Source organism: Globicephala melas, chromosome 7, assembly GCF_963455315.2.
Source record: "Globicephala melas chromosome 7, mGloMel1.2, whole genome shotgun sequence".
NCBI lineage: Eukaryota > Metazoa > Chordata > Mammalia > Artiodactyla > Delphinidae > Globicephala > Globicephala melas.
Window position 1 is genome coordinate 18,528,079 of NC_083320.1, and position 21,628 is coordinate 18,549,706.

General features: G+C 54.1%; 4 protein-coding genes across 10 annotated transcripts in view; 3 read left to right on the forward strand and 1 right to left on the reverse strand.

Moving 5' to 3' along the window:
• Nucleotides 1–517: 517 nt before the first annotated feature.
• Nucleotides 518–5,764, reverse strand: RETREG2 (reticulophagy regulator family member 2). The gene is made up of 9 exons (XM_030843600.3): nucleotides 5,381–5,764; nucleotides 4,990–5,096; nucleotides 4,238–4,268; nucleotides 3,742–3,877; nucleotides 3,251–3,335; nucleotides 2,804–2,947; nucleotides 2,549–2,643; nucleotides 2,259–2,394; nucleotides 518–2,006 (listed from the first exon to the last, which is right to left on the reverse strand). The coding sequence occupies exons 1-9, from the start codon at nucleotides 5,659–5,661 to the stop codon at nucleotides 1,393–1,395; spliced, it is 1,629 nt and encodes a 542-aa protein (XP_030699460.1). The 5' UTR covers nucleotides 5,662–5,764; the 3' UTR covers nucleotides 518–1,392.
• A 143-nt stretch (nucleotides 5,765–5,907) lies between these two features.
• Nucleotides 5,908–12,149, forward strand: CNPPD1 (cyclin Pas1/PHO80 domain containing 1). Of its 3 annotated transcripts, none has more exons than XM_060301825.2 (9): nucleotides 5,908–6,335; nucleotides 7,453–7,540; nucleotides 7,993–8,101; nucleotides 8,657–8,738; nucleotides 8,903–9,023; nucleotides 9,109–9,237; nucleotides 10,163–10,224; nucleotides 10,592–10,709; nucleotides 10,944–12,149. In XM_060301825.2, exons 2-9 carry the CDS (start codon nucleotides 7,472–7,474, stop codon nucleotides 11,487–11,489), a joined length of 1,236 nt encoding a protein of 411 aa, XP_060157808.1. In that variant the 5' UTR covers nucleotides 5,908–6,335; nucleotides 7,453–7,471; the 3' UTR covers nucleotides 11,490–12,149. The 3 variants fall into 3 exon arrangements, with proteins under 3 accessions (XP_060157808.1, XP_030699742.1, XP_060157809.1); XM_030843882.3 differs by lacking the exon at nucleotides 5,908–6,335 and adding an exon at nucleotides 7,061–7,184; XM_060301826.1 differs by lacking the exon at nucleotides 5,908–6,335 and adding an exon at nucleotides 7,195–7,326.
• A 1,727-nt stretch (nucleotides 12,150–13,876) lies between these two features.
• Nucleotides 13,877–20,342, forward strand: SLC23A3 (solute carrier family 23 member 3). 3 transcript variants are annotated; one of them, XM_060301448.1, is made up of 12 exons: nucleotides 13,877–14,041; nucleotides 14,169–14,326; nucleotides 14,440–14,561; nucleotides 14,750–14,823; nucleotides 15,152–15,333; nucleotides 15,657–15,780; nucleotides 15,935–16,043; nucleotides 17,190–17,443; nucleotides 17,939–18,044; nucleotides 18,327–18,494; nucleotides 19,511–19,606; nucleotides 20,050–20,342. In XM_060301448.1, exons 1-12 carry the CDS (start codon nucleotides 13,877–13,879, stop codon nucleotides 20,340–20,342), a joined length of 1,851 nt encoding a protein of 616 aa, XP_060157431.1. The 3 variants fall into 3 exon arrangements, with proteins under 3 accessions (XP_060157431.1, XP_030700662.1, XP_060157432.1); XM_030844802.2 differs by having other exon boundaries at nucleotides 14,440–14,537; XM_060301449.1 differs by lacking the exon at nucleotides 17,190–17,443 and having other exon boundaries at nucleotides 14,440–14,537; nucleotides 15,688–15,780; nucleotides 16,004–16,043.
• Nucleotides 20,343–21,458: 1,116 nt separating this feature from the next.
• NHEJ1 (non-homologous end joining factor 1) overlaps nucleotides 21,459–21,628 on the forward strand; it is a 78,363-nt gene continuing 78,193 nt past the window's right edge. For 2 of the 3 annotated variants that reach the window (XM_060301450.2, XM_030844171.3), the window contains exon 1: nucleotides 21,459–21,563. The gene's annotated coding sequence lies outside the window, so the exon portion shown is untranslated. The remainder of the gene's footprint in view (nucleotides 21,564–21,628) is intronic. The other variant, XM_030844250.3, reaches the window with a different exon arrangement.

Sequence of the window (21,628 nt, forward strand, 5' to 3'; positions counted from 1 at the left end):
CGAGTTAATATAAATCACCTAGAGGAGTGCCAAGCACATATCTTGCGTTCAATTAGCACTAGACACCATTTCTTTAATGTTCCTGGGCCTGGAATCACTTTTAATACAGGTATAGGTCCCGCTTGTTTGGTTCTCCCAGGATAGATAAATGAGGACCGAAGGAGTTAATTGTCAGCACGTAGACGAGTAAGGACTTCTTGACAGTGTTAAGGTTGTGGGCAAAACTGTAGAAAACAACTGTTATGGTCCCAAATTTCTACTGACTGGGAAGCCAAAGCAATTTCCTCCTGCATACAATTTATTTGGACGTGCTCAATCTCACCAAGTATATCACAGCATCAGAGAACACGGCTAAGGGCAGGTTACTTACGTCTGTCAGGGTAAATCCTTGCTTCTTGCCTTGTTTTGCACGAAGGTAAATAAACAGCCAGGAGCGAGGTGGGGGACAATGAAATAAGGGCAGAGCACAGAGTGAGGGCGATAGCTCACAGTGAGGCAGGCAGGCAGGCAGCAGCAGTTCTAGCCATCAATACTTTATTGTTCCAGTCAACACCTGCACAGATGTTACTGTCCAATTCCTGACCCTAGTAGGGGGTCCCACCACACTTGGACCATGGCCCAGAGAAGCAGGTCTCCTTATTCCTCCCTAAGATAGTAAGAAAGCCCCTCGCCCCACAAGACAGAGCTCCTGCTCACTAACGTAGTGCTGGCGCATGTGCTGTGGGATCCCTGCTCCCATCCTGCATTGGGAAAGGCTGGGATGAACAAGGGCAAGGGTGCAGTGGAGGATACACGGGCTACAGCGACTAAGTGCATAACTACTGACCTGACCCACCACCCCGGGCTTCGTCTGCACCTCCCAGACAGGAGCCTCCCTAAAGCTTTGCCGGGGCCTGCTGGGAAGGAGGAGCTGGCAAAGAGTGGGGATTGAGCTGCTAAGGACAGGACACAGCAGGGAAATAAAGCAGAGAGGAGCGTGGCACAGGAGAGAAAAATGATAAAGTGCCTGAACTAAACAACCAAGTGGGACACGAGGACAGAGCAGCACAGGTCCCTGAGGATAGGAGGAAAAAGAAAGGGACAGACCACCAGGGCTTGGGGCATCGTGGAATGAGACTAGAGTTGAGGCAGGGAAGCAAGTGGGAAGGACTCTTCTAGCCCTGTTCACATCCACTAACCCAAATGTAAAATTATTTACAAGCTTAAAACCAATCCCAGGTACTGTACCAGGCCCAGGACAGCAGGCAGGCAGGCAGGCAGAGGGCGGACTGGCTCCATCTGATAGCCAGCTTCCCCACATATTGCTCCTCCCCAGGGCAGTAGGGAAAGGAGGAAACAGTGACATCCCTAGCCAAGAAGCCCTACTGTGCCTGCAACTCCTTCCCCTGGGGTTCATGGCTCTGCCATGGCCTGAGCCTCTTGGGCTGACTGTACCAGAGACGGGGTATTGGGCCCTAGCGGGGGAGCATCAGCAGGCTCTGGGAATGTCTCTGGCCCCAACCCCAGCTCTGCATTCAGCTGCTCCAGCTCCCCCTGATCCAGCAATTCGAAGTCCTCAGTGGTGAGTGCCTCTTCTTCCTCGGGGGCAGGCAGGGGCTGGGGTGAGTCCTGGGGAAGAGGCGGGAGTACTGAGGGGGTAGGGGCCGGGTCATTTTCAGCAAGGCAAAGTAGGGGTGACAGGGCGCTAGGTGGAGTGATGAGATCACCACTCACTGCCTCTGGGCTCGGTGTCTCCACTGGTCCTCCAGGGGAGAGCATCACTCCATCTGTGGGAGACCCCGCCCCATTGAAGTGCGTGTTCACAAAGTGAAGGGGGGATGAGAGCCGAAGCAAGGTTTCCTTGGATGCCACATCTTCTTCCTCCTCCAAGTCCAAGTCTTGCCTTGAGAGGGCCTGAGGGGAGCCCAGCAGGTCTTCGGGAGGGGCCAGGTCTGTCTCCTCTCCTTCCCCCAGCTCCCGACTCAGGGCCTCCTCTGGCTCACTTGGCAGGCTCTGCTGGTCCAAATCTGGGCAGAAAACAAAGGGCCAGGAATGGGCCTGCTGTGCTGAGCAGCTGCAACAGGCCAATCGGCTCGAGGTTGAGAACTCAAGACATGGAAGGCTGGGCCAGGCCTTAGGCATTAAGGTCTTTCAGGAGTTTGGAGTAGAACTAGAGGATCAGCTCCCCACAGAAAACACTTATGGGGGCAACTGCCAGAGAGCACAGCCAGCATCCCACGACAGGGAACAGGAAGCTTGGAGGGGACAAAGGACCATACCCTCCGACACGTCAGTTAGTTGTGGAGTCGTCGCCCGGGATACGGAGAAGCCACCACTTTCCAAAATAGAAGCCTCCTCATCTGACAGCTCTGAGTCTGTAATGGCCAAAGCCAGGGCTGTTTTCTTCACATCCACCTGCAGGAGAACCAGGATGAATGTCACAGGCAAGGGGCTAAGAGAGCCCACTTTCCAGGAGCATCCCTGCCCCACCACCAACCCCCACCCCGTGGAGAGGTGGCTGCTCTAAAGCAGAGCAATTCTCCCCCAGCCCACCTCCCTTGGACCTCACCACTGGGGAGAAGCCAGCCAGTTCTGCCTCGCTCTCACTCTCTGTCTCCGCCAGTGGCTCATCACCTCCGGGGGGTGCATTCTTCCCCTGCCGCTCTAGAGAACCAAGAACAGCTGGGCAGTGACCAAGCAGCAACAGTGGTGGGGGACAAACACTGCCAAAGGTATGTAAAGTATCTAAATCCCAGGGCATTTCACAAGCTACAAGCCAAGGTCCTCCCCCATTCCCCCCTTCTGGGGCATGGGATCCCCTTACTCCTCTTGTCGTGTTTGTGATGCAGGGCATCAGCTTCCGCCTTCATGCTGTAGTCCAGCTGCATGAGCAGGGGCTCCAGACGAGTGTACATCCTCTGGATCAGCTCATGATAAACCACCAGGGGCCACAGCAGGATGCTCAGCACTGGGGGTTAGAGTGTCCACTCAGAGATCCCTAAGCCTATTTCCCAAGGGCCCTCATTCAACTGATGCTTAAACAGAAAAGGCTGAAGAAAGACAAAGTCCCTTCCTGAGGCTGTTCCAACTTCTTCCCACATCCACTGCCCTCCCCAGATGACTATTCCACTGTTACTAATACTACAGCATCCCCTGGAGGTCTCTGTAAATGGGTAACTGGGCAGACAGTGTACCACCCACCCCTGGGTCAGTCCATGGAAAGAAAACAAAGACAGGGCTTTAGAAAGGGGAAAGGTCAGACCCTACTCACAGACAATGTAGGAAATCATAATCCCCGGAACATAGTGTCCCAGCACAGCCAGCACAGCACAGCCAGAGCAGACGCGAGCACAGAACTGCAGAGGAGAGCACAGGATCTAAGAACTGTAGGCTGAGGTATGCGCTCCACTTATCTGGGTAAGAAATATTACTGCTCAGCTGGTGGAAGGAAGCGTATGCCCTCTAGGAATGCGGTGATCCAGTTTAGTCAAGTGGATGCCCAGGACCACCAACTAGGAAGTTTGCAACAAACATTACCAAACACCTATAATTCAAACTGGTCTCTCTCGGCAAGAAACCGTGTCAGAACGGCAGAAGCTTATTCTGCCTCCTGTACCAGACTACTAGCTGTAAATCTTGCCTCAAGAAGGCACCAGGCCTTATCCTTCAGTCTCCAGCTGGGGAGTTCGAGTCACTCCTCCCCACCCCCGCCTCTATTTCTCCACAGCGTAGAGAACTGTTGTGTGATGTGGGGGAGGTTACCTGAGCTGGATTCTGCCTCTTGTACTGCAGCAGCTCCTGCAGGTGAATCTGGAAGGTGAGCCAGCTCTCAGCCAGGTATCTGCACAACTCGGGCACACTCAGCAGGTGCGGCCGGGCGCCTGACCCCGCACCCTCACTGGGGAGACATGACACGACCCCTGGAGGCCTCAGACACCAGCTTCCTAGGCACTCAAATCCCTCTGAGAATGTCAATGAGCTCTTTAGTCTAAGGAAGTGGACAACCCCACCTCCCAGAGGGAGGCCGTCTGGGTCCTGGGGAACAAAGCCCAGAGCTCCCAACCCTTTGCCCTGAAAGGAGCAGGCACACGAACACCGGCGCAAGAACCTGGGACCAAGCTTGTTACCAGTGCATTCACTATGCTGGGGCCTGTGCCTGCAGAAGCTGCAGTACTGCTATGCACTGTGGCGGTGAGACACTGGCACCAAAGCAAGACAGGGATTGGGCATTTGTCTTCAAGGGGTGGCCTGCACTCACCTGTCAGAGTGTGGCTCCTCTGGGGATGATGCTTTAGAGAGAGGAGGAAAACAAGTTATTGAGGTGTAGAGCTCTGGGAAACACTCCCTAAGCCAGAAACAGCTGCCCTTCCTCTGCAGTCCCAGAGTGCTTTTTTGAAATGCCATTTGCAGGCAGTATTACATTGTTGTCATTTGTATGTCTGTCTCCTTCTTTAGACTTTACCTTTTTCCACAATGGGAACGACATCTTATTCACGTTTACACCCCAAACAACTCACACACAGTCTGGCACCTAGTTACTCCAACATGTCAATTAAGTGAGTATGTAGACAACAAAAAACACAGGAAGAGCTAACGCTCCTATAGTTCCTATCATATATGAAGCCCTACCACAGGCACATAAAGTGAGTTCACTTCTTTATTCTCCACCTCCTTACGAAACAAGTTTTACAGTCCCTGTTTTATAGTTGAGGAAACAGGCAAACGCAAATGGGAGATCAAGTGACTCTTCCAAGGTCACATACAAGGTAAATGGGAGAGCAGGCAATGGAACCCAGGCCATCTGGCTGCAGAGTCCGCAGTCTTAACTACTACACACAATAACATTAATTTTGAGAAAGGGGAAATTATATTTCCCATCTGGGGAAGCAGTTGTGCTCTGGGAGGCAGGTGGCCTGCTGTACGCTCTCCTCACCATTCAACCCAGCCAGGTGAGTCAGGCACAAAGCAAGTGCTCAACGGGGCTTGCTGAATGAATGAAGTAGCACTCACCTGAGATGTCAGGGAGGAAGCGAGGCTGCCAGAGATCCAACAGAAAATAGGCCAAAAGTGAGATGCTGAGTAGGAAGAAGGGCCGTAGGGAGGAAGAAGACAGCAACCTTAGGGAGAGACAGGCAGCTCAGCGGTGAGTGGGTGAGAGAGGCTCCCACATCCATCGCAAAGGCGGAAAAGCGCCCACTGATGGGGGAATGGGAACCTCCAGGCCTAACTCGACACCCGAAGACAGAGAAATGGGGCAACCCAGGCGGACGACGACCTTTAAAAAACAGCTGATGGGTCAGTCCCCCAGGACAAGCATCTTCCCCAGAAAGAGGAATCCGGGCTCTCCCGCCCCCGCTCCACCGCGCAGCCCGGCCCCGCCCCCCTCCTCCGCGGCCCTTACCAGAAGAGGCCGTTGAGCGCGGCCGCCGTGACCAGGCTGTGCAGCGGCTTCTCCCACACCAGCAGCCGCTGCGCTGCCGCCAGCACCGCCTCCCAGCCGCGGAGCCGCAGCCACAGAGCCGTGGCCAGGCGTCCCACCGCCTCGGCCGTGGCAGCCTCCTCCTCCGCCTCGCCGGTGGCCTCACCCATGCCTAGGCTCAGGCCCAGGCCGAGGCTCAGGCCCAGCCCCGAGCCCCCACCTGCGCCGGTGTTACCAGCGCCACCGCCACCGCCACTCGCCATGGCCCCGCCGCAGCCGCCGCCCAAGCCCGCGAGGAGCCAGGGCTGCGCGGCCGCCGCCGGGGGCGCGTCAGGCGGAAGGGGGCGCACGCAGCGGAGAAGGCCGCTGAGGCCGCGGACGGGCGTCACGTGACGGCGGAGCGACGACTCCGTCACGTGACATGCCCTAACCGCCGAGCTAGGGCGGCTGGAGCCTGCGCGCAGGAGGTTGCCGGTGACCCTGCTCCTACGCAGGTTCGTGTTTTGGCTGCGCCGAGCGGTGTCTGCCTCTTTCGGACGGAAGGACGGAAATCTCCGCCTTTACCCACCCCAGCCAATTTTCTTCTCCCTGTGTAGTCAGGGCGGCTAGGAAGGCTGGTCTTGGCCCGGTATTTCTGGCGTGATGCGGCCGACAGGGTCAGGGAGTGGGCTTCAGATGCCCAGTATACCCCGAGAGACCTGCTTCTGCTCTGGTAGGGCGGCGACCGTTCCTTTACGCAACACTCGACGGTACTAGTCCTCCCAGTTCCCTCTCCTCAGCGAATAAACAAACAGCAGCGCCTGACTCGACAGACTCAAAAACAGCTCCAGCTATTAAGAGAAGTAGTTACCTTCCCATCTTTCTGTAAACTCTCCCGCCTTTACGCATGGAAAACTCCTTCCAGTCCCTTGCTTAAGCAAGAGATTGGGGTCTGGGGGTGAGTTTAAAAATAAAACCCTGTTTAGGTGCTGTTTACTCTTTGGGGGGCATGTTAACACCATTTGTTTTTGTTTTTTGCGGTACGCGGGCCTTTCACTGTTGTGGCCTCTCCCGTTGCGGAGCACAGGCTCCGGACGCGCAGGCTCAGCGGTCATGGCTCACGGGCCCAGCTGCTCCGCGGCACGTGGGATCTTCCCGGACCGGGGCACGAACCCGTGTCCCCTGCATCGGCAGGCGGACTCTCAACCACTCCCCCACCAGGGAAGCCAACACCATTTGTTGAGGCGTAAAATATAACAAGCGTTTTGTGTTTCCTTGAGATCACTTAATCTCTGCAATAATCCTACAGAATTCGTGTTTAATTAGGTCTAAAATTCCAAGCTGTACAAAAGGAAGATGTACAGCCAAAATTGCTCTTGCCTTTTGTACACAATTCACTACTGTTAAATTTTTGTGTACTCTTCCTGACGCTTTTTTATGTATATTATTCTGTGTGTGCGTATTATCTCCTCTTTAAAAAAACAACTGCTAGAAACTCCCCGTCCTGAGTCTTTGTTTTATTTACATCGGTATGAAAAGTTCAGCCGGGCTCGTTCATCCTCACTGCGCCATGGTCCCCTAAGAATTGTTCCGATTTCTCAGACGAGGGCACGCTGGGGCTCAGCGATACCAGGAATAATAGCCCGGCTCCTTCCCGGCGGTCGGGGCCGGCGGCTCGGGCCAGAGGGAGGCAGGAAGTCTCGGGCGCTGACTGGCCAGCGGCGCCCCCGCGGCCTCTAAACGCAGGGCAGACGCGCGGCGCGGCAAAGGCACAACACGCGCCTCGAAGCCGGGTCTTCTCTCCTGGGTGAGGTGGACGTCCTGGCCCTTGAGCTTCACTCCCCGAGTCCGGAGCCCAGATCCCGGGGCTGGGAGCCCGGAGCCCCGCCCGGAGCGGAACAGGAAGAGGCTCCCGCCTGCCCGGCCCCGCCTGTCGCCTCTGGCCAGTGGTGGGGGTTGCTCCACCGGCGAGGGTGGGGGCCAGCTTGAGGGAGGCCGGCGGGCAGGTGGACAGGCATTCAGGGGCGGTTCCGCGGCTCCCTTACAATTCGTTTCCTTTCCTTCCACCTTCGCAGGGCGGCGGCTGGCGGCGCGATGGACCTGGCCGGGCTCCTGCTGGACGAAGAAGGCACATTCTCCCTCACCGGCTTCCAGGACTTCACGGTGAGCGTGCGGCCCGCCCCCTCCCCTGCCTCCCCGCGCTTGGAGCCGGGACTCCGGGCGCTCCCGTCGGGGCCCGAGCGGGGCCGCGATCTCGCCTGATGGCTCTGCCGGGGAACCAGGCGGTAGTCGCTCTAACCGTGCCTACTCGAGGCCCTGGCTGCTTGGGCCCCGGGGGGTCAGCCGCGGGGTACAGGACTATGGAGTAGGAGGTGGCCAGCCGGGGCCTTTCTCAGAGAACTTCTCCTCCAGAGCCCTCAGCGAAGAGGATTCCACCCCCTGTGGACAGACTGCTATTGGCAAACAGTCCGGAGAATGCGGGGCTGGGTGGGGCATGGGCCGCGCTAGTGGTGAGGCAGGCCTCTCGTCCGGCACCCCCCTTCCAGCCGGGATCCACGATCTCCATCATATCCTTCCCTGCCCTTCGCTCTCCACCACCCTCCTGCCCTGTTCAGTTCCTCCCAGGACACCAGAAGCTGAGTGCTCGGATCCGAAGGAGACTCTACTATGGCTGGGACTGGGAAGCTGATTGTAGCTTGGAGGAGCTCTCCAGCCCTGTGGCAGGTTAGACAGTGTTGTGCGAATGGGCCAACGAGAAGCCTGAAAATGGGGTTGTCAGTGGTCACCAAAATGACTCTAGGTGTACCCTGGGAACTGCACTGTCTCTTCATAGCTGGTGCATTTGATTGGTGTAAGCACTAGGTTTGTGTTTCACTTTTTTTTAAAAGCCTAGATGAGGAGGAGACATGGCTATTTTACAAGTCTATATCATTCTTTTTTTTTTTTCTATATCATTCTTGATTTGTATACCAGAAACTTTAAATTTTCCGAGGATACATGTCATATATTTCCGAAACAACGCATGTGTACCTTTTCAAATGAATTAGAGTAAAGAACAAATCTAGATAATTTCAGGTGACAGGGAAGTAAGCCTTCCTCCTGGAAGGAGCTGAAATTCAAACCTGGAATGGGCTTTTCGTCTCAGTGTGGGAGAATTCGATGTCTATTTTTTATTATGGTTCTGCCCCCAAGGCCTCAGATAATACAGTTTTGGGTGATAACAGTGGGGACAACTTTGGAGGAGTTGTTTGCTCACTGTTTTCCTTCTGCCCCCTGCAGACATCGCTGTGGAACTGCTCCAGAAGGCAGCCCCCAGTCCTATTCGCAGGCTTCAGAAGAAATATGTAGCCCATGTGTCCCGGTGAGCCTGCAATTGAGAGAGATGGAGTGAGAGTGTTTCGGCCCTAGAGAGAGGGGAACGGTTATCTCTAAGGAGAAGTTGTAAAGATACAGGGATGAGCATCATAAGACTTACAAGAGCTGAAAGACCCTTGGGTTTAATTATTAATCCTTTTCGCCACCCAGGGAGGCATGCATTTCCCCGTGTGCTATGATGCTAGCTCTGGTGTACATTGAGCGGCTCCGGCATCGAAACCCAGACTACCTACAGCATGTGTCATCGTCTGACTTGTTCCTGATCTCCATGGTAAGATGCCCTCTTCCCTTCATCTCTCTGGTGAGCCGGGAGCCCGGTGTGAGCTCTACTGACACCACCTCTGGTTCCTCTGCAGATGGTGGCCAGTAAGTACCTCTATGATGAAGGGGAGGAGGAGGAAGTCTTCAGTGATGAATGGGGAGCTGCTGGGGGTGTGGCCGTGCCCACTCTCAATGCCCTGGAGAGGGGTTTCCTGAGTGCCATGGTGAGTAACTATTCTCTCTCGCTCTGTTTTCCTGGCCCATCTTTATATTCCTTTCATCCTTTGTCTTTTATCTCCCAGCTTTCTGCTGTCTCTTCATTTCTCTTTTTGCTTGTCCTCCCTGTGCCTTCCCTTGTTACTGTCTTCCCTTCTAGCTTTTCTGGAATAAGCACACCCTTTGGAGGTTCCTGGCATGGTGAAGCCAGAAATGGAGCATCCCTCATCACCAATCCTCCAGGCACCACAGGGGACACTCTGGGCCAGAGCTTATCTTACTGTGCTCTGATTATTTGCTCCCTATGAGTATGGACCATCCTCAAGAATACTTTTTCCCCTTGCTTTTAATGGAGGCTGCAATATGAAACCAGATATGTGGTGACTAAGTAAGTTAATACGTAAAAGCTTTTGGAACAGGACTTCTCTGGTGGTGCAGTGGTTAAGAATCCACCTGCCAGTGCAGGGGGCACGGGTTCGAGCCCTGGTCCAGGAAGATCCCACGTGCCACAGAGCAGCTAAGCCCGTGTGCCACACCTACTGAGCCTGCGCTCTAGAGCCCATGAACCACAACTACTGAGCCCGCGTGCCACAACTGCTGAAGCCCGCGTGCCCAGAGCCCGTGCTCCGCAACAGAGAAGCCACCGCAGTGAGAAGCCCACGCATTGCCACGAAGAGTAGCCCCTGCTCGCCACAACTAGAGAAAGCCCGTGCGCGGCAATGAAGACCTAATGCAGCCAAAAATAAATAAATAAATACATATTAAAAAAATAAAATAAAATAAAAACTTCTGGAACAGTATCTGGCACACAGTAAGAGCCAAGTGTTACCCGTAGCAGTGGTTGTACTTGCTCCTCTGGGTCTGGTTATTAATTGACTGTGACTGTGGCTCATATCCAAGCCTGGTTCGACGCTCTTCTCTTCCTACCCACAGGATTGGCGTCTCTACACTGACCCTCGGGAGATCTTTGAGGTGCTGAGCTGGCTGGAGAGCTGGTAGGTTCCAGGATTTAGGAAGAGGTCGAGGGATTTGGGGGGAGGCTTCAGCCATAGGAGCTAAACAGAGATGAGGGTGTGTGTAACTGGGGGAGAGAGAAGACGGGAAAAAGAATCGCCCAAGGTAGTGGTTCCCAAAGCTGTCTGCGGTCCTCTTTGTAATAACCTTTGGGAGGGTGGGAGAAGCTTATTTAAAATACAGATCTTTGTCTCATTCTCAGTTTCTGGATCAACGGGTAGTCTAGGAATCTGTACATTTAACAAGTTCCCTAGTGTTTTCTGGCGGGTCCCCAGGGGAAAGAGCGTGCCAGTGGGCCAGTTGCAGGAGGGTTGCAGACGCTCTCTGTCTTTTCTCCTCTTTGTGCAGCGTGGCTGAGCAGCAGGGCCGCCGGCGGGGCTGGTACACCTACACAGACCTGTGTGTGCTGCTGGAGCAGCCTGCCTGGCATCTGGCCCTGGGCTCCCTCTGCCAGTGGCTGGCAAAGGTGAGGAGGGGTCAGGAAGGATAGGGAGCTTGAGCCGGCTGCGGTGTAGGGTGGGATGATGGAAAGCAAATACGGAAAGGCTCAGGAGATGAGGTTTGGGAGTAGAAGGTGATAGAGAGCTCTCACTTGAGTCCAGGTGTCCAGAAATAAGGGGTGGGCGTGTTAAGGACAGTGAGAAGTGGGTTTGGGGGAAGGGGATCTGGGCACTGACCTTTCTTAATCCCTCTCCTGCAGGTGTCCTGCCTGTTAGCTATGGCATATGTGAGCAGTGTGGCCCTGGCTGTGGCATCGATGGCCGTAATACACCAGTCCTTGGGGCAGTCCTGTAGCCCCCCACCTGGCCCCCCAGACCTTGGACTGGCCTCCAGGTGCCTTTCGGAACCCTGCATACCTGCTTCGGTGCCACGGTGCCTGCCTTCTCCTGCTAACGTCTCCAGCTGCCTGGAGGTCGACGTAGGGCCGCGTCCACTCTGGGGCAGCCTTCTGGCCTCACGGGCACCGCCACCATTGCCTCCCCCGGCTGCTCCGGCTCCTCTCGCTCTTCTCCACAGCTGCCCCCTTTGCCAGAAGCTCCAGAAGGACTCCCCAGCCTGCCGTACCTGCCACCACCCCAACCATACCGTCCCCACTGGGCCCCCCAGCCCCCGGTACCACTCCCACGGCCTGGCTCCCCCCTGGCCTTGGAGCCCGACGCCCCCGCTGCTCCCACAGCCCCAGCAGTGTTCCCTCTTCGGCATCATGGAACTGGCCCGCCTTAAGTCTTTCATTTTTCCAGGCTAGGTAGGGTTCTGAGGAACGCATTAAGAGGATTTGGGAGTCCCTGAGAACCTGGAGGAGCAAAGCGTGATCTGGGTTCTTGGCTGGTCCCCTGTCCTCCTGAGTGATGGAGCTTAAGGGCGTTGTGGGGCAGAAGGACTGAAGGTCACTTGCTCTTCCGTCCCTCAGTGGCTGGCTGATTGGCCAGGGCAGTGGTGGTGCCAGGAGAAGCTTCAGCTCAGCGACCAGGGGCGTGTCACAGGTGGACAGGGGAGGAGCCCCTGTCCCTCCATTTCCCCTGGGCTCTTTTAGACTTTTAAGTTTCCTAGGATGGGGGGAGGGAGGGAGGAAACATTGGCCATGGTCTATGTGATGTCCCTGATGCAGGAGAGGCAGGGACTGACAGGGCCACCCACGGTGGGAGCTGCTGCTGGCAGGCGGGGTGAGGGGGGAAACCCTCTCCTCACCCGTCCCTGGGACTTAGTCTAGAAGAGCCAGGGACTGCTGGGACCTGCAACCTGGCCCTTTCGTCTTCCACCCTTCTCTTCTTAGTCTCCCGCTCCTGGGCTTCCTTCTCTTCTGGTTCCTCTCCCGGGTGTTCTCTTCACAGGCCTCTCTGGCCACTGCTTTGTATCTGGGTTTTTCACGCTTTTTGTAGAACCAAGATTTCAATAAACAATTTCAGTCGCGTGGCTTGGACTTTTCCTTCTGCAGCAGCCCTCGAAGAACTCTCCTCCCCATATCTACCTTCTCAGCCTCCCTACTCCCTGATGCTATCATCTTGCAACTCATTCTCTCAGCCCCATTCCAGAACTTCCCTGTTGTTTGATGGCCATACGCTCCCATATCAAGCTTCTCCCTCATCCCTGCTCCCGGCACCCTGGGGCCTCAAGCACTGCTCGACTTGGATGCAGTGGGGCCCAGAAGGTGACTGCCACGCCAGGGGGTCGTAGCCCTGTCTGTCACAAGTTCTGATTGAGCACCGTCTTTGTGGATCCCTAAGCACTTCTCGTGGAGAGAGGCCAAGCCAAGTATCCAGCGGAGCCCCGTGAGCTTGAGGGCAAGCCGAAGGGCACCTTATCTCTCCTGACATCCTTTCTGGTCTGACACGTGGTCGTCTTTCTGGTCTGACACGTTCGGTCGTCATTATTAAAGAGAAGACCAAGGCTGGGTTATCACTGGAAGAAGGAAAACCGAGCAGCCAGCTGGACTAAGGTTATCTGGGACCATGGAAGAAGATCCTCAGCAGGGGTGGTGCTGCTACCTAGGGTGCATCTTGGAAATTTATGGGGCTTTTTGTTTGTTTTTTGGCCGCACCGTGTGGCATGTGGGATCTCAGTTCCCCGACTAGGGATGGAGCCCATGCCCACTGCAGTAGAAGCATAGAGTCCTAACCATTGGACCACCGGGGAAGTCCCTATGGGACATTTTTTAATTGACAAAAATTTGAAGGGAAGGAACTCGCTGGCATGTAGTCGCCCTGTACAGGATGCTACACGTCCTGAAATGCTCAGGAACCCCACCTCTTATTATGAAGAATTCCTGAGACAATTTTTGAACCACCGGATGTACGTCACGTATATGAAAAGCCTGTTTGTCTGAGCCTAGAATTACGTGTTTTACATGTAAACACAGAATAGATTTTGCACATTTGGAAAAAGACTCAGTTTGCTAGGAATGCACCTCTGTGTAAATTAAAACTATGCTTTGTTCATCACTTTACCAAGAACTTGTTCACTATTTTGGAACATCAGGTCACTAATGGCAGCAGTGCCTGTGGTACATGTGTCATCAGGAAAGCACCGATATCAGTTGGCATTGCAGTTGTCACATCCACGTTGATTCCACATATGGGGGTGGGCACTGGACTACTTCATTGTCTTCTGGTTTAGTTGGGCCCAAGCTTTCACACACTGAAAGGATAAATTACTTGAATTTCTCCTTTATATTACAGTGAGGACATTATACGGAGTTGTCGTACGTGATGTAGGGATGTTTCCTTTTGAGGTAGTCCACGGGGCTGGATGCTAATAGGGTTGAGAACTGCAGTGTAATTGTGGTGGTTCCAAATGGCAGTGGTGAGGAGGGAATACAGTCTGTAAAATCTCCCCAGCCTATTTTAGAGGCTTCCTCCCCACCACTCCTATCCCGGGACAGGGGCTCTAGATGGAGATTCTTGGGGGGAGGGGTCCAGAACTTGGCTCCCCGGTTAATGGGTGACGGAATTTGTGCAAGAGCTGGGCAAAGGTGAAAGGGCCGTGTCCTGCCCCAAATCCCTCATCCCTTCGCTCTGCTTCATTGACACTCCCGCCCCCTGCCCGCTCCAGGCAGCTAACTTCACACAAACTCTGACCTCTTACTCTCCCTCCTTAACTCCAGGGCAGGCAAGACAAGACGAAACGCAGGGCAGCATGAGCCGATCACCCCCCAACGCCATACAACTCCGATCCGTGGGCTCCCAGGGTACCATGGCTTCCCTGCCGCAGCCGTCTGCTGTCCAAAATCCCTCCTCTCACTCTTGGGCCTCTGTGTGTGGGTCTCCTCCCTGGGGCCTCAGCTGTCTTCTGGCTCTGCAGGTAGGAGCAGAGGTGCAGGAACTGGTGCTGGCTGAAGGGGGTGTTTGGAGGGAGGAGGTGTGGCATGAGAAACCCTCTGGAAGTAGGTATTTCTGCCTATTTCTGAAGACTGTTCCTCTGCCTGCAGCACATCTTGGTCCTGGCTTCTCTGCTCTGTGCCTCCCACCTGCTCCTGCTTCAATGTCTCCCTGCAGGAGGACTCTCTTCCTCCCCTGCCCAGCTCCTGGCCTCCAGCCTCTTTTCATGTGGCGTGTCTACAGCCCTGCAAACTTGGATGGGCAGCAGGTGAGGGGAACTCCCTGGAGAGAAGGTAACAGGGTCCCAGCGCGTAGGAGAGGCTCGGGGAGGCTTTCAGCTGCCCCATGTTTCCAGACCTGCCTGGGCTGCTGTTCCTACAGGCTGCCTCTTATCCAGGCTCCATCCTTAGAGTTTCTTATCCCTGGTCTGGTGCTGACCAGTCAGAAGCTACCTCTGACCACCCGGACACCTGGAAACTGTGAGCACAGAGCAAGGGCACAGGGTGAGGGTGAGGTTGGGTGCTCACCTGAGCACACAGTTGTAAGTGGGTGCAGGATTGAGATGGGGCAATGATGGGAGGGTTAGGCACCATGGGGTGCTGGAGCTGTGTCAGGCACCAGCCAGAACTGTAGAGCAATGGGTCTCCAACCTGTTTATCTCTCTCCTCTCCACGTCCCCAACTTCTCCCAGCCTCCCTTGTGCTGCGCCTGTGTGGGGGACCTGGCTGCCACGGCCTGGAACTCTGGAACACTTCTCTCCGAGAAGTGAGTACGTGGGGATGCGGAGGAGGAAAGCTAAGAGTGGTGCCCAACTGGGGAGGCTCTTGTTTCCACTTTACAGGGACTGAGAGGCTCTAGGGCAAAGAGTTGGGTGGGGGGAACCTCTCCTGGAATTTTTTTTTTTTCCACACCACGTGGCTTGCGGGATCTCAGTTCCCCGACCAGGGATTGAACCCGGGCCACGGCAGTGAAAGCCCGGAATCCTAACCACTAGGCCACCAGAGAACTCCCTGGAATTAGTTAAGATGTCCAGGCTGAGGTCATCTCAATTGAGCAGAATGTTTTCTCTTTGTCCACTTCTCCACTCCACCAGGTGTCCGGGGCCGTGGTGGTCTCCGGGCTGCTGCAGGTCATGCTGGGGCTGTTCGGGGGTCCTGGCCACTTGTTCCCCCACTGTGGGCCCCTGGTGCTGGCCCCCAGCCTAGTTGTGGCAGGGCTCTCGGCCCACAGGGAGGTAGCCCTGTTCTGCTCTGCTCACTGGGGCCTGGCATCGCTGTACGTAAGTCCTGAGAGGCGTGGTGCCCGGTGGGGTGTGTGGGAGCGGGGGAGGGCAGAGGTGCTGGCTCCACCAGGTTTAGCTGCCATCTTGAAAGGGACAACACTTTGTGGATCTGGAATCCAGGACTTTTGCTGGATTCATTTGTTCACCCTGACTTTCACCTTGTCTCCCACTGACCCCCAAGGTGCCCTCCTTCCCCCTCCATGGGGGGCTTTCTTCTCCGGGACCCCCTTTTATGGTATTCTGCCACTCCCACCTCCACTGCCCCGCCTCCGGATGACTGCTTCCTCTTGCTCGTAAAGCTCCTTCCCTCTCCTAGGCTTATCCTGCTCATGGTGGTCTGTTCTCAGCACCTGGGCGCCCGCCTGTTCCCGCCTCACCCCTGGAGGCGAGCTTCAACCTCTTCAACCCACACTCACATCCCTGTCTTCAGGCTCCTCTCGGTATGTGGAGGTCTGGGCAGGGGCAGTTGAAGTTAGAAGGGCTGGCACGGAATGCTCGCTCGGCCCCCTACCTTTTGGTTTCTGTCTACCCCTCCAAGGCTAGCTTGAAAAGTTCTGGGGGAGGGGTTCTTTTCCTCTCAGTCTTGTCCCTCAGGTGCTGATCCCAGTAGCTTGTGTGTGGATCCTCTCTGCCCTTCTGGGTCTCAGCATCACCCCCTGGGAGCTGTCCACCGAGGCACCGTGGTTTTGGCTGCCTCACCCAGGTAGGTTTTCTCCTCCTCCATCTTCTTACTCAAATAAAGGTGTCTCTTTGTTTGGACTCTGAGTTAATGAAATTAGCTGTACGGATTCTCAAAACACACAAGGGAGAGAAATTGCCAGTCTGAGGGGCAATGCCAGCCGCTCACCACAGGTGTCTTTGTTACTGTTTAGAGACATCTGTAAGCCCCACCACTGCGTGTTGATACTCCTTAACCAATTTACACATTTACGTTACTTACTCCCACAGACATTTGAGTTGGTGACCTGTGCACAAAGATTGCTTTTGAGGAGGCATTGTATATGAAATTTGCTCTCTCATCAATTTAATAGTGGTCTGTTGAGTGCTTATTATGTGCTAGGCACGTGATAGGGGACATGGTGATAAACATGACAGACACGGTATCTGCACTCATGAAGCCTATAATCTGTTGGGGAATACAGATACTAATTAAATAGTCACCCAAGTAAATGTAAAATTGCACGCGGTAAATTAAAAAGGGCGGGTACCTTGTGTGATGAAAGGTCATAATGGGGAATCTGACTTTATTGGAGAGTTCAGGAAAGGCACTCTTTTTTTATGTTTTTATTTATTTAATTTTTAATTAAAAAATTTTTTGGCTGCACTGTGTGGCTTGTGGGATCTCAGTTCCCCGACCAGGGATTGAACGTGGGCCCTCGCAGTGAGAGCATGGAACCCTAACCACTGGACCGCCAGAGAATTCCCAGGAAAGGCATTCTTGAGGAAGTGATCACTGAGCTGAGATGTGAGAGATGAGTAGGAGTTTATTGGGTAAAGGCAAGAGTGAAGAGCATTCTAGGTGGAGAGAACAGCATATGCAAAGGCCCTCTAGTGGCCAGCAGCACAAGTACAAGGGCCTGAAACAAGGCCAGTGTATCTGGAGTGAAAGAAGTGAGGCAGAGTGTGGTGGGAGATGAGGCTAGAGAGATAGGTAAGGGTCAGACCAAAGAGGACCTTGTAGACCACAGTAAAGGGATGAGTCTTTACCCTGAGTTTGATGCTTTTGTCCCAAGACATTATCTTCAGAGATAATGGGGCCTTTAGGGTGCTTGTGTCATAGGCTGTCAGAGGCAGGGGGATGCTTCAGACGTAAGTCTGGCCCCAAAGAAGCTCTTTCTCCCCCCCCCAGCTGAGTGGGACTGGCCCTTGCTGACACCTAGGGCTCTGGCTGCAGGCATCTCTATGGCCTTGGCAGCTTCCACCAGCTCCCTGGGCTGCTACGCCCTGTGTGGCCAGCTGCTGCATCTGCCTTCTCCACCTCCGCATGCCTGTAGCCGAGGGCTGAGCCTGGAGGGTCTGGGCAGTGTGCTGGCCGGGCTGTTGGGGAGCCCCATGGGCACTGCATCCAGCTTCCCCAACGTGGGCACGGTGAGCCTTCTCCAGGTATGTGGACGGAGGTGGGGGGAGAGGAGCCGGAAGTGCAGGAGAGGGAAGGGGACTGATTGCCAGCTGTGCCCAGCCCTCTGCCAGGCACTTCACAGCAGTGATCTCATTTAGAGAGGTACCTAGAAGTGGTAAGGGCTAGGAGTGTGAGGAAGACACTAAATCACTACTGAACTCCTTCTGTGCCTCAGGCACTGTACCAGGGCTGAGGTTCTAGAGAGAAGCAAGTCAGATGAAGTCCCTGCTCTCTTGGGGACTTCGAGAGAGAGAGGTGGACAATTTAAGAAAAAAAAAAGAGATAATTTCCAAGAGTGATAAGTGCTATTTAGAAAACAAAGTGGGGGTGGGATAGTGGTTGAGTAAGGGAAGCCCCTTTAGGTAGAGGGTTGGGGGATGCTTCCTGGGAGAGTGACATTTGAGTTGGGATCCAAACGATGAGAAGGTGTCGGCCAGGTGAAAACCTTGAACGGTCGAGGAGGTGGCTGTGTTTTCTAGGCTGGATCTCGGCGAGTGGCCCACTTGGTGGGGCTGCTCTGCGTGGTGCTTGGGCTCTCCCCGAGGCTGGTCCAGCTCTTCACCACCATCCCACTGCCTGTGCTTGGTGAGTGGATGTATCAGCAGGACTGGTGTTGAACCAGTACCCCCCAGCAGGGCCCAACTGGCTGCTGGTGGTCAGCACCCTTTCTTTCTGAATAGCCTCCCTGATATATGGATGTACGTGTCAGCTGTCCTATTTTCTCAGCCATATCTTGGCCTCTTGACTGGCCTTCTCTGCTCCTGGGCCTCTTGGTGGTCTCTGCCCATTACAACCTGCCCTGGCCTGCAACACTCTCTGCTGTGCCAGCCCTCTCCCAACATCTTCAATTACTTCTGTATGAGACAGGTGGGGTGCTGGGGGTGACCCAGGCCGTGGTTCTGTCTACTGGATTCTCCAGCTTCCACTTGGCTGACATTGACTCTGGGCGGAATGTCTTCATTGTTGGCTTCTCCATCTTCATGGCCCTGTTGCTGCCAAGATGGTTTTGGGAAGCTCCAGTCCTACTGAGCACAGGTGGGAAGAGGGGGGATGGAAAGAGAAGTTGCTTTGCAGTGGGAAAGCAAGGGCTCAAGGCTTGAGTTTCTCTGGACTCCAGGCCCCCGCACCCAGAGAAGGACTTTGGTATAGTCCATCCACTTGTTTAGCAAATATTTATTGAATACTGTGCTAGCCCCTTGGGATACAAAGGTGACTGTAGATGTGACAGTCTAGAAAAAGAGATGAGATGTGTAGAAACATAACTAGAAAGGTTTAGATAAAGAGCTATGGTGCTCGGCGGTGAGAGAGATGGCTTCTGTTGGAGATGATCTGGGTAACTTTTATGGAGAAAGTAACATTGAGCTGGTCTTGAAGGACGGTAAGATTTAAAAACGTATTTGGTGAGAAGGTCATTCCTGGTGGAGGAACCACCATAAACAAAGACATAGAAGTAGGAAGTCATAGGGTATGTCCTGGGAGTGGCGAGTAACTTAGTTAGCTTAGCTTAGCAAATAGCAGTGGTTCTTAACTGAGGATGGTTTTGTCCCACAGAGAACATCTGGCAATGTCTGGAGACATTTTTGGTTGTTATAAGCAGGGGAGAGGTGATTGTTAGTGGCACTTAGTGGGTAGAAGGATGCTACTAAACATTCTGCAATGTACAGAACAGCCCCCTCAAACAGAAAAGTATCTAGTCCAAAATGTTAGTAGTACTGAGGTTGAGGAACCCAGGCTAGAGCACAGAAGGTAAGAAATGGGAAATAAGGTTGGGGCTTTTAATACCAAACTTTCAGGAGACAGGGAGCCTGGAACTATCGAAGCATATCTGGAGGGCATGTGTATGCTCAGAAGATAGGGTGTTGAGCAGGGACCCTGTGGGAAGGGCCTGGGTGTGGGAAATAGAGAGCACAGGGACAAAGGAGGGGGGGCATGGAACAGTTCAGAAAGATCTGTCCTTGGTCCAAGACTTAGGCTTAGGTTGGAAGTATTAGGCTCCTTGGCTTTGCATAGGATCAGAGTTTCCCCTCCTGCCTGGCCCCAACCCCCTGTAGGCTGGAGCCCCTTGGATGTGTTACTACGCTCACTGCTCACAGAGCCCATCTTCCTGGCGGGACTCTTGGGCTTCCTCCTAGAGAACACCATTCCTGGTAAGTTGAGGCCAGGCCCCAGCAGACTGGGGAATGGCCAGGAAGTCATCACTTCCTGGGTTGGGCAATGGCCTGAACACCCTCTCTCTCTCTCTCTCTCTCTTTTTGAATTAAAAAAATATATTTTTTAAAATTTATTTTATTTTTGGCTCTATTGGGTCTTCGTTGCTGTATGCAGGCTTTCTCTAGCTGCGGCGAGCGCGGGCTTCTTATTGTGGTGGCTTCTCTTGCTGTGGAGCACGGGCTCTAGGCGAGAGGGCTTCAGTAGTTGTGGCTCGTGGGCTCTAGAGCACAGGCTCAGTAGTTGCAGCACACAAGCTTAGTTGCTCCATGGTATGTGGGATCTTCCCGGACCAGAGCTTGAACCTGTTTCCCCTGCATTGGCAGGCGGATTCTTAACCACTGTGCCACCAGGGAAGCCCTGACCACCCTCTCTTTTGCAGGCACACAGCTTGAGCGAGGCCTAGGTCAAGGGCTGCCATCTTCTTTCACTGCCCAAGAGGTTCGGATGCCTCAGAAGTCCAGGGAGAAGCCTGCTCAAGAGTATGAGCTTCCTTTCTCCATCCAAAACCTGTGTCCCTGCATTCCCCATCCCCTCCGTTGCCTCTGCCCACTTCCCGAAGACTCTGGGAATGAAGAAGGAGTGCCCTCTGAGCCAGGAGAGACAGCCGACTTGCTGCCTGGCTTTGGGGAGCAGTGCCCTGGGTCTAGCAGAGAAGAACTTAGGTCCCAGTAATTACCAGGACTCCAGCTTCCACCTTGATTACTTTAGCCCTATCTCTCAGCTTGCTGGAGAGCCAGATCCCAGGCTCTACTTTCTCTCAGGGAGAGGATGTGTGTGTGTGTGTGTTTCACATGGGCCCACCTAAAGGTCTCATTTCCCAGCAGGTGTGTTTGCCTTTCCTTCTCTTAATTAGGCCCAACTGTTCCAGAGCAGGGCCATGGTTTATGGGCCATGATTGAATGATATTTTGCCTGTGAACTATCTATACTCGAACCCCAGCATTCACTAACTGATACTTATTATGCCTCCTATGTGCAAGGTCCTGGAAATACAGATATGGATAAGGCAGGGTCCCTGCCCTCTCAAACACTTATGGTTTAAAAAGACATGTAATTACCAACTAAAATCCAAAGCAGAAAGCAGTCTGCAATAAAGATCGAAACAATGCTATGGGAGCAAAGCGGAAGAAATAATGAGTTCTGATTGGGGATAGTGGGAAAAGCTTTACATAGAAGCAGCACTGAGGCTGGCCTTAACAAGAGGATTTTTCGTTGTGGAACAGGGATGGGGAGAATTTTTTAGGCTCAAGTATTCAGCTCGAGCAAAACAGTAAGTTGTACAAGGTGCAAGATGAGTTGAAGGATGTCAAGCTTCTCTGTGGTGATGGAGCATAAATTGGGGGTGCATGGAGGGAGAAATGAGACAGGAGAGGTAAAGGATGAGGTCAGACCATGGGATTTATGCCTGGGAGACTCATCTCTTAACTCGAGTGCTGGTGGAGACCCAAAAGAGATATCTAGTGAAGTTCAATCCCCTCGTTTTATTTAAAAACAAAACAACAAAAAAGGCTGGACGCGTAGGGAAGGGAAATGACTTTGGGTTTATCAACAAATCCAAATCCGGGGTCCCCTCTCCTGCACTTCGTCCGGCATTCTTTCTACTCTGCCAGCGCGACACTGAGGGGCGGCCCTACCCCTCCACCTCTCTACCAGGGAGTCCTCCAGCCTCTCTTCTCGCTTTCCCGGCCACGGTGTCGCTCCACCTCTGACGGATCCAGTTTATCAGCTCCGTGGGCCCAGATGTCCCGCCCACATCAGGCTTGGGCTCCGCCCCAGTGTCCCAAGACCCCGCCTCCCCGTGGTTGGGGGGAAATGCCCCTACTCTAGGCCTTTCGGGTTGCGCGGGCGGGCCAGCTTGCCGCGGGGAGAGTGAGAGCTCTCGAGGCCGCTCACGGTAGGTGGGGTCGAGCTCTAATCGGGGCCAGGGCCGGGGCCGGGCGGCGAGAGATTGCTCGGACT

Excerpts from the sequence above, each read along its gene's own strand:
- RETREG2 (XM_030843600.3), bottom strand. The coding sequence starts at position 5,661 with ATGGCGAGTGGCGGTGGCGGTGGCGCTGGTAACACCGGCGCAGGTGGG. Across the intron at positions 4,269-4,989 it reads CTTCCTCCCTGACATCTCAG|CATCATCCCCAGAGGAGCCA; the intron begins GTGAGTGCTACT and ends CTCTCTCTAAAG. Across the intron at positions 2,007-2,258 it reads ACTAACTGACGTGTCGGAGG|ATTTGGACCAGCAGAGCCTG; the intron begins GTATGGTCCTTT and ends TTTTCTGCCCAG.
- CNPPD1 (XM_060301825.2), top strand. The coding sequence starts at position 7,472 with ATGGACCTGGCCGGGCTCCTGCTGGACGAAGAAGGCACATTCTCCCTC. Across the intron at positions 8,739-8,902 it reads TATGTAGCCCATGTGTCCCG|GGAGGCATGCATTTCCCCGT; the intron begins GTGAGCCTGCAA and ends TTCGCCACCCAG. Across the intron at positions 9,024-9,108 it reads ACTTGTTCCTGATCTCCATG|ATGGTGGCCAGTAAGTACCT; the intron begins GTAAGATGCCCT and ends GTTCCTCTGCAG.
- SLC23A3 (XM_060301448.1), top strand. The coding sequence starts at position 13,877 with ATGAGCCGATCACCCCCCAACGCCATACAACTCCGATCCGTGGGCTCC. Across the intron at positions 14,042-14,168 it reads GCTGTCTTCTGGCTCTGCAG|CACATCTTGGTCCTGGCTTC; the intron begins GTAGGAGCAGAG and ends CTCTGCCTGCAG. Across the intron at positions 14,824-15,151 it reads GGAACACTTCTCTCCGAGAA|GTGTCCGGGGCCGTGGTGGT; the intron begins GTGAGTACGTGG and ends CCACTCCACCAG.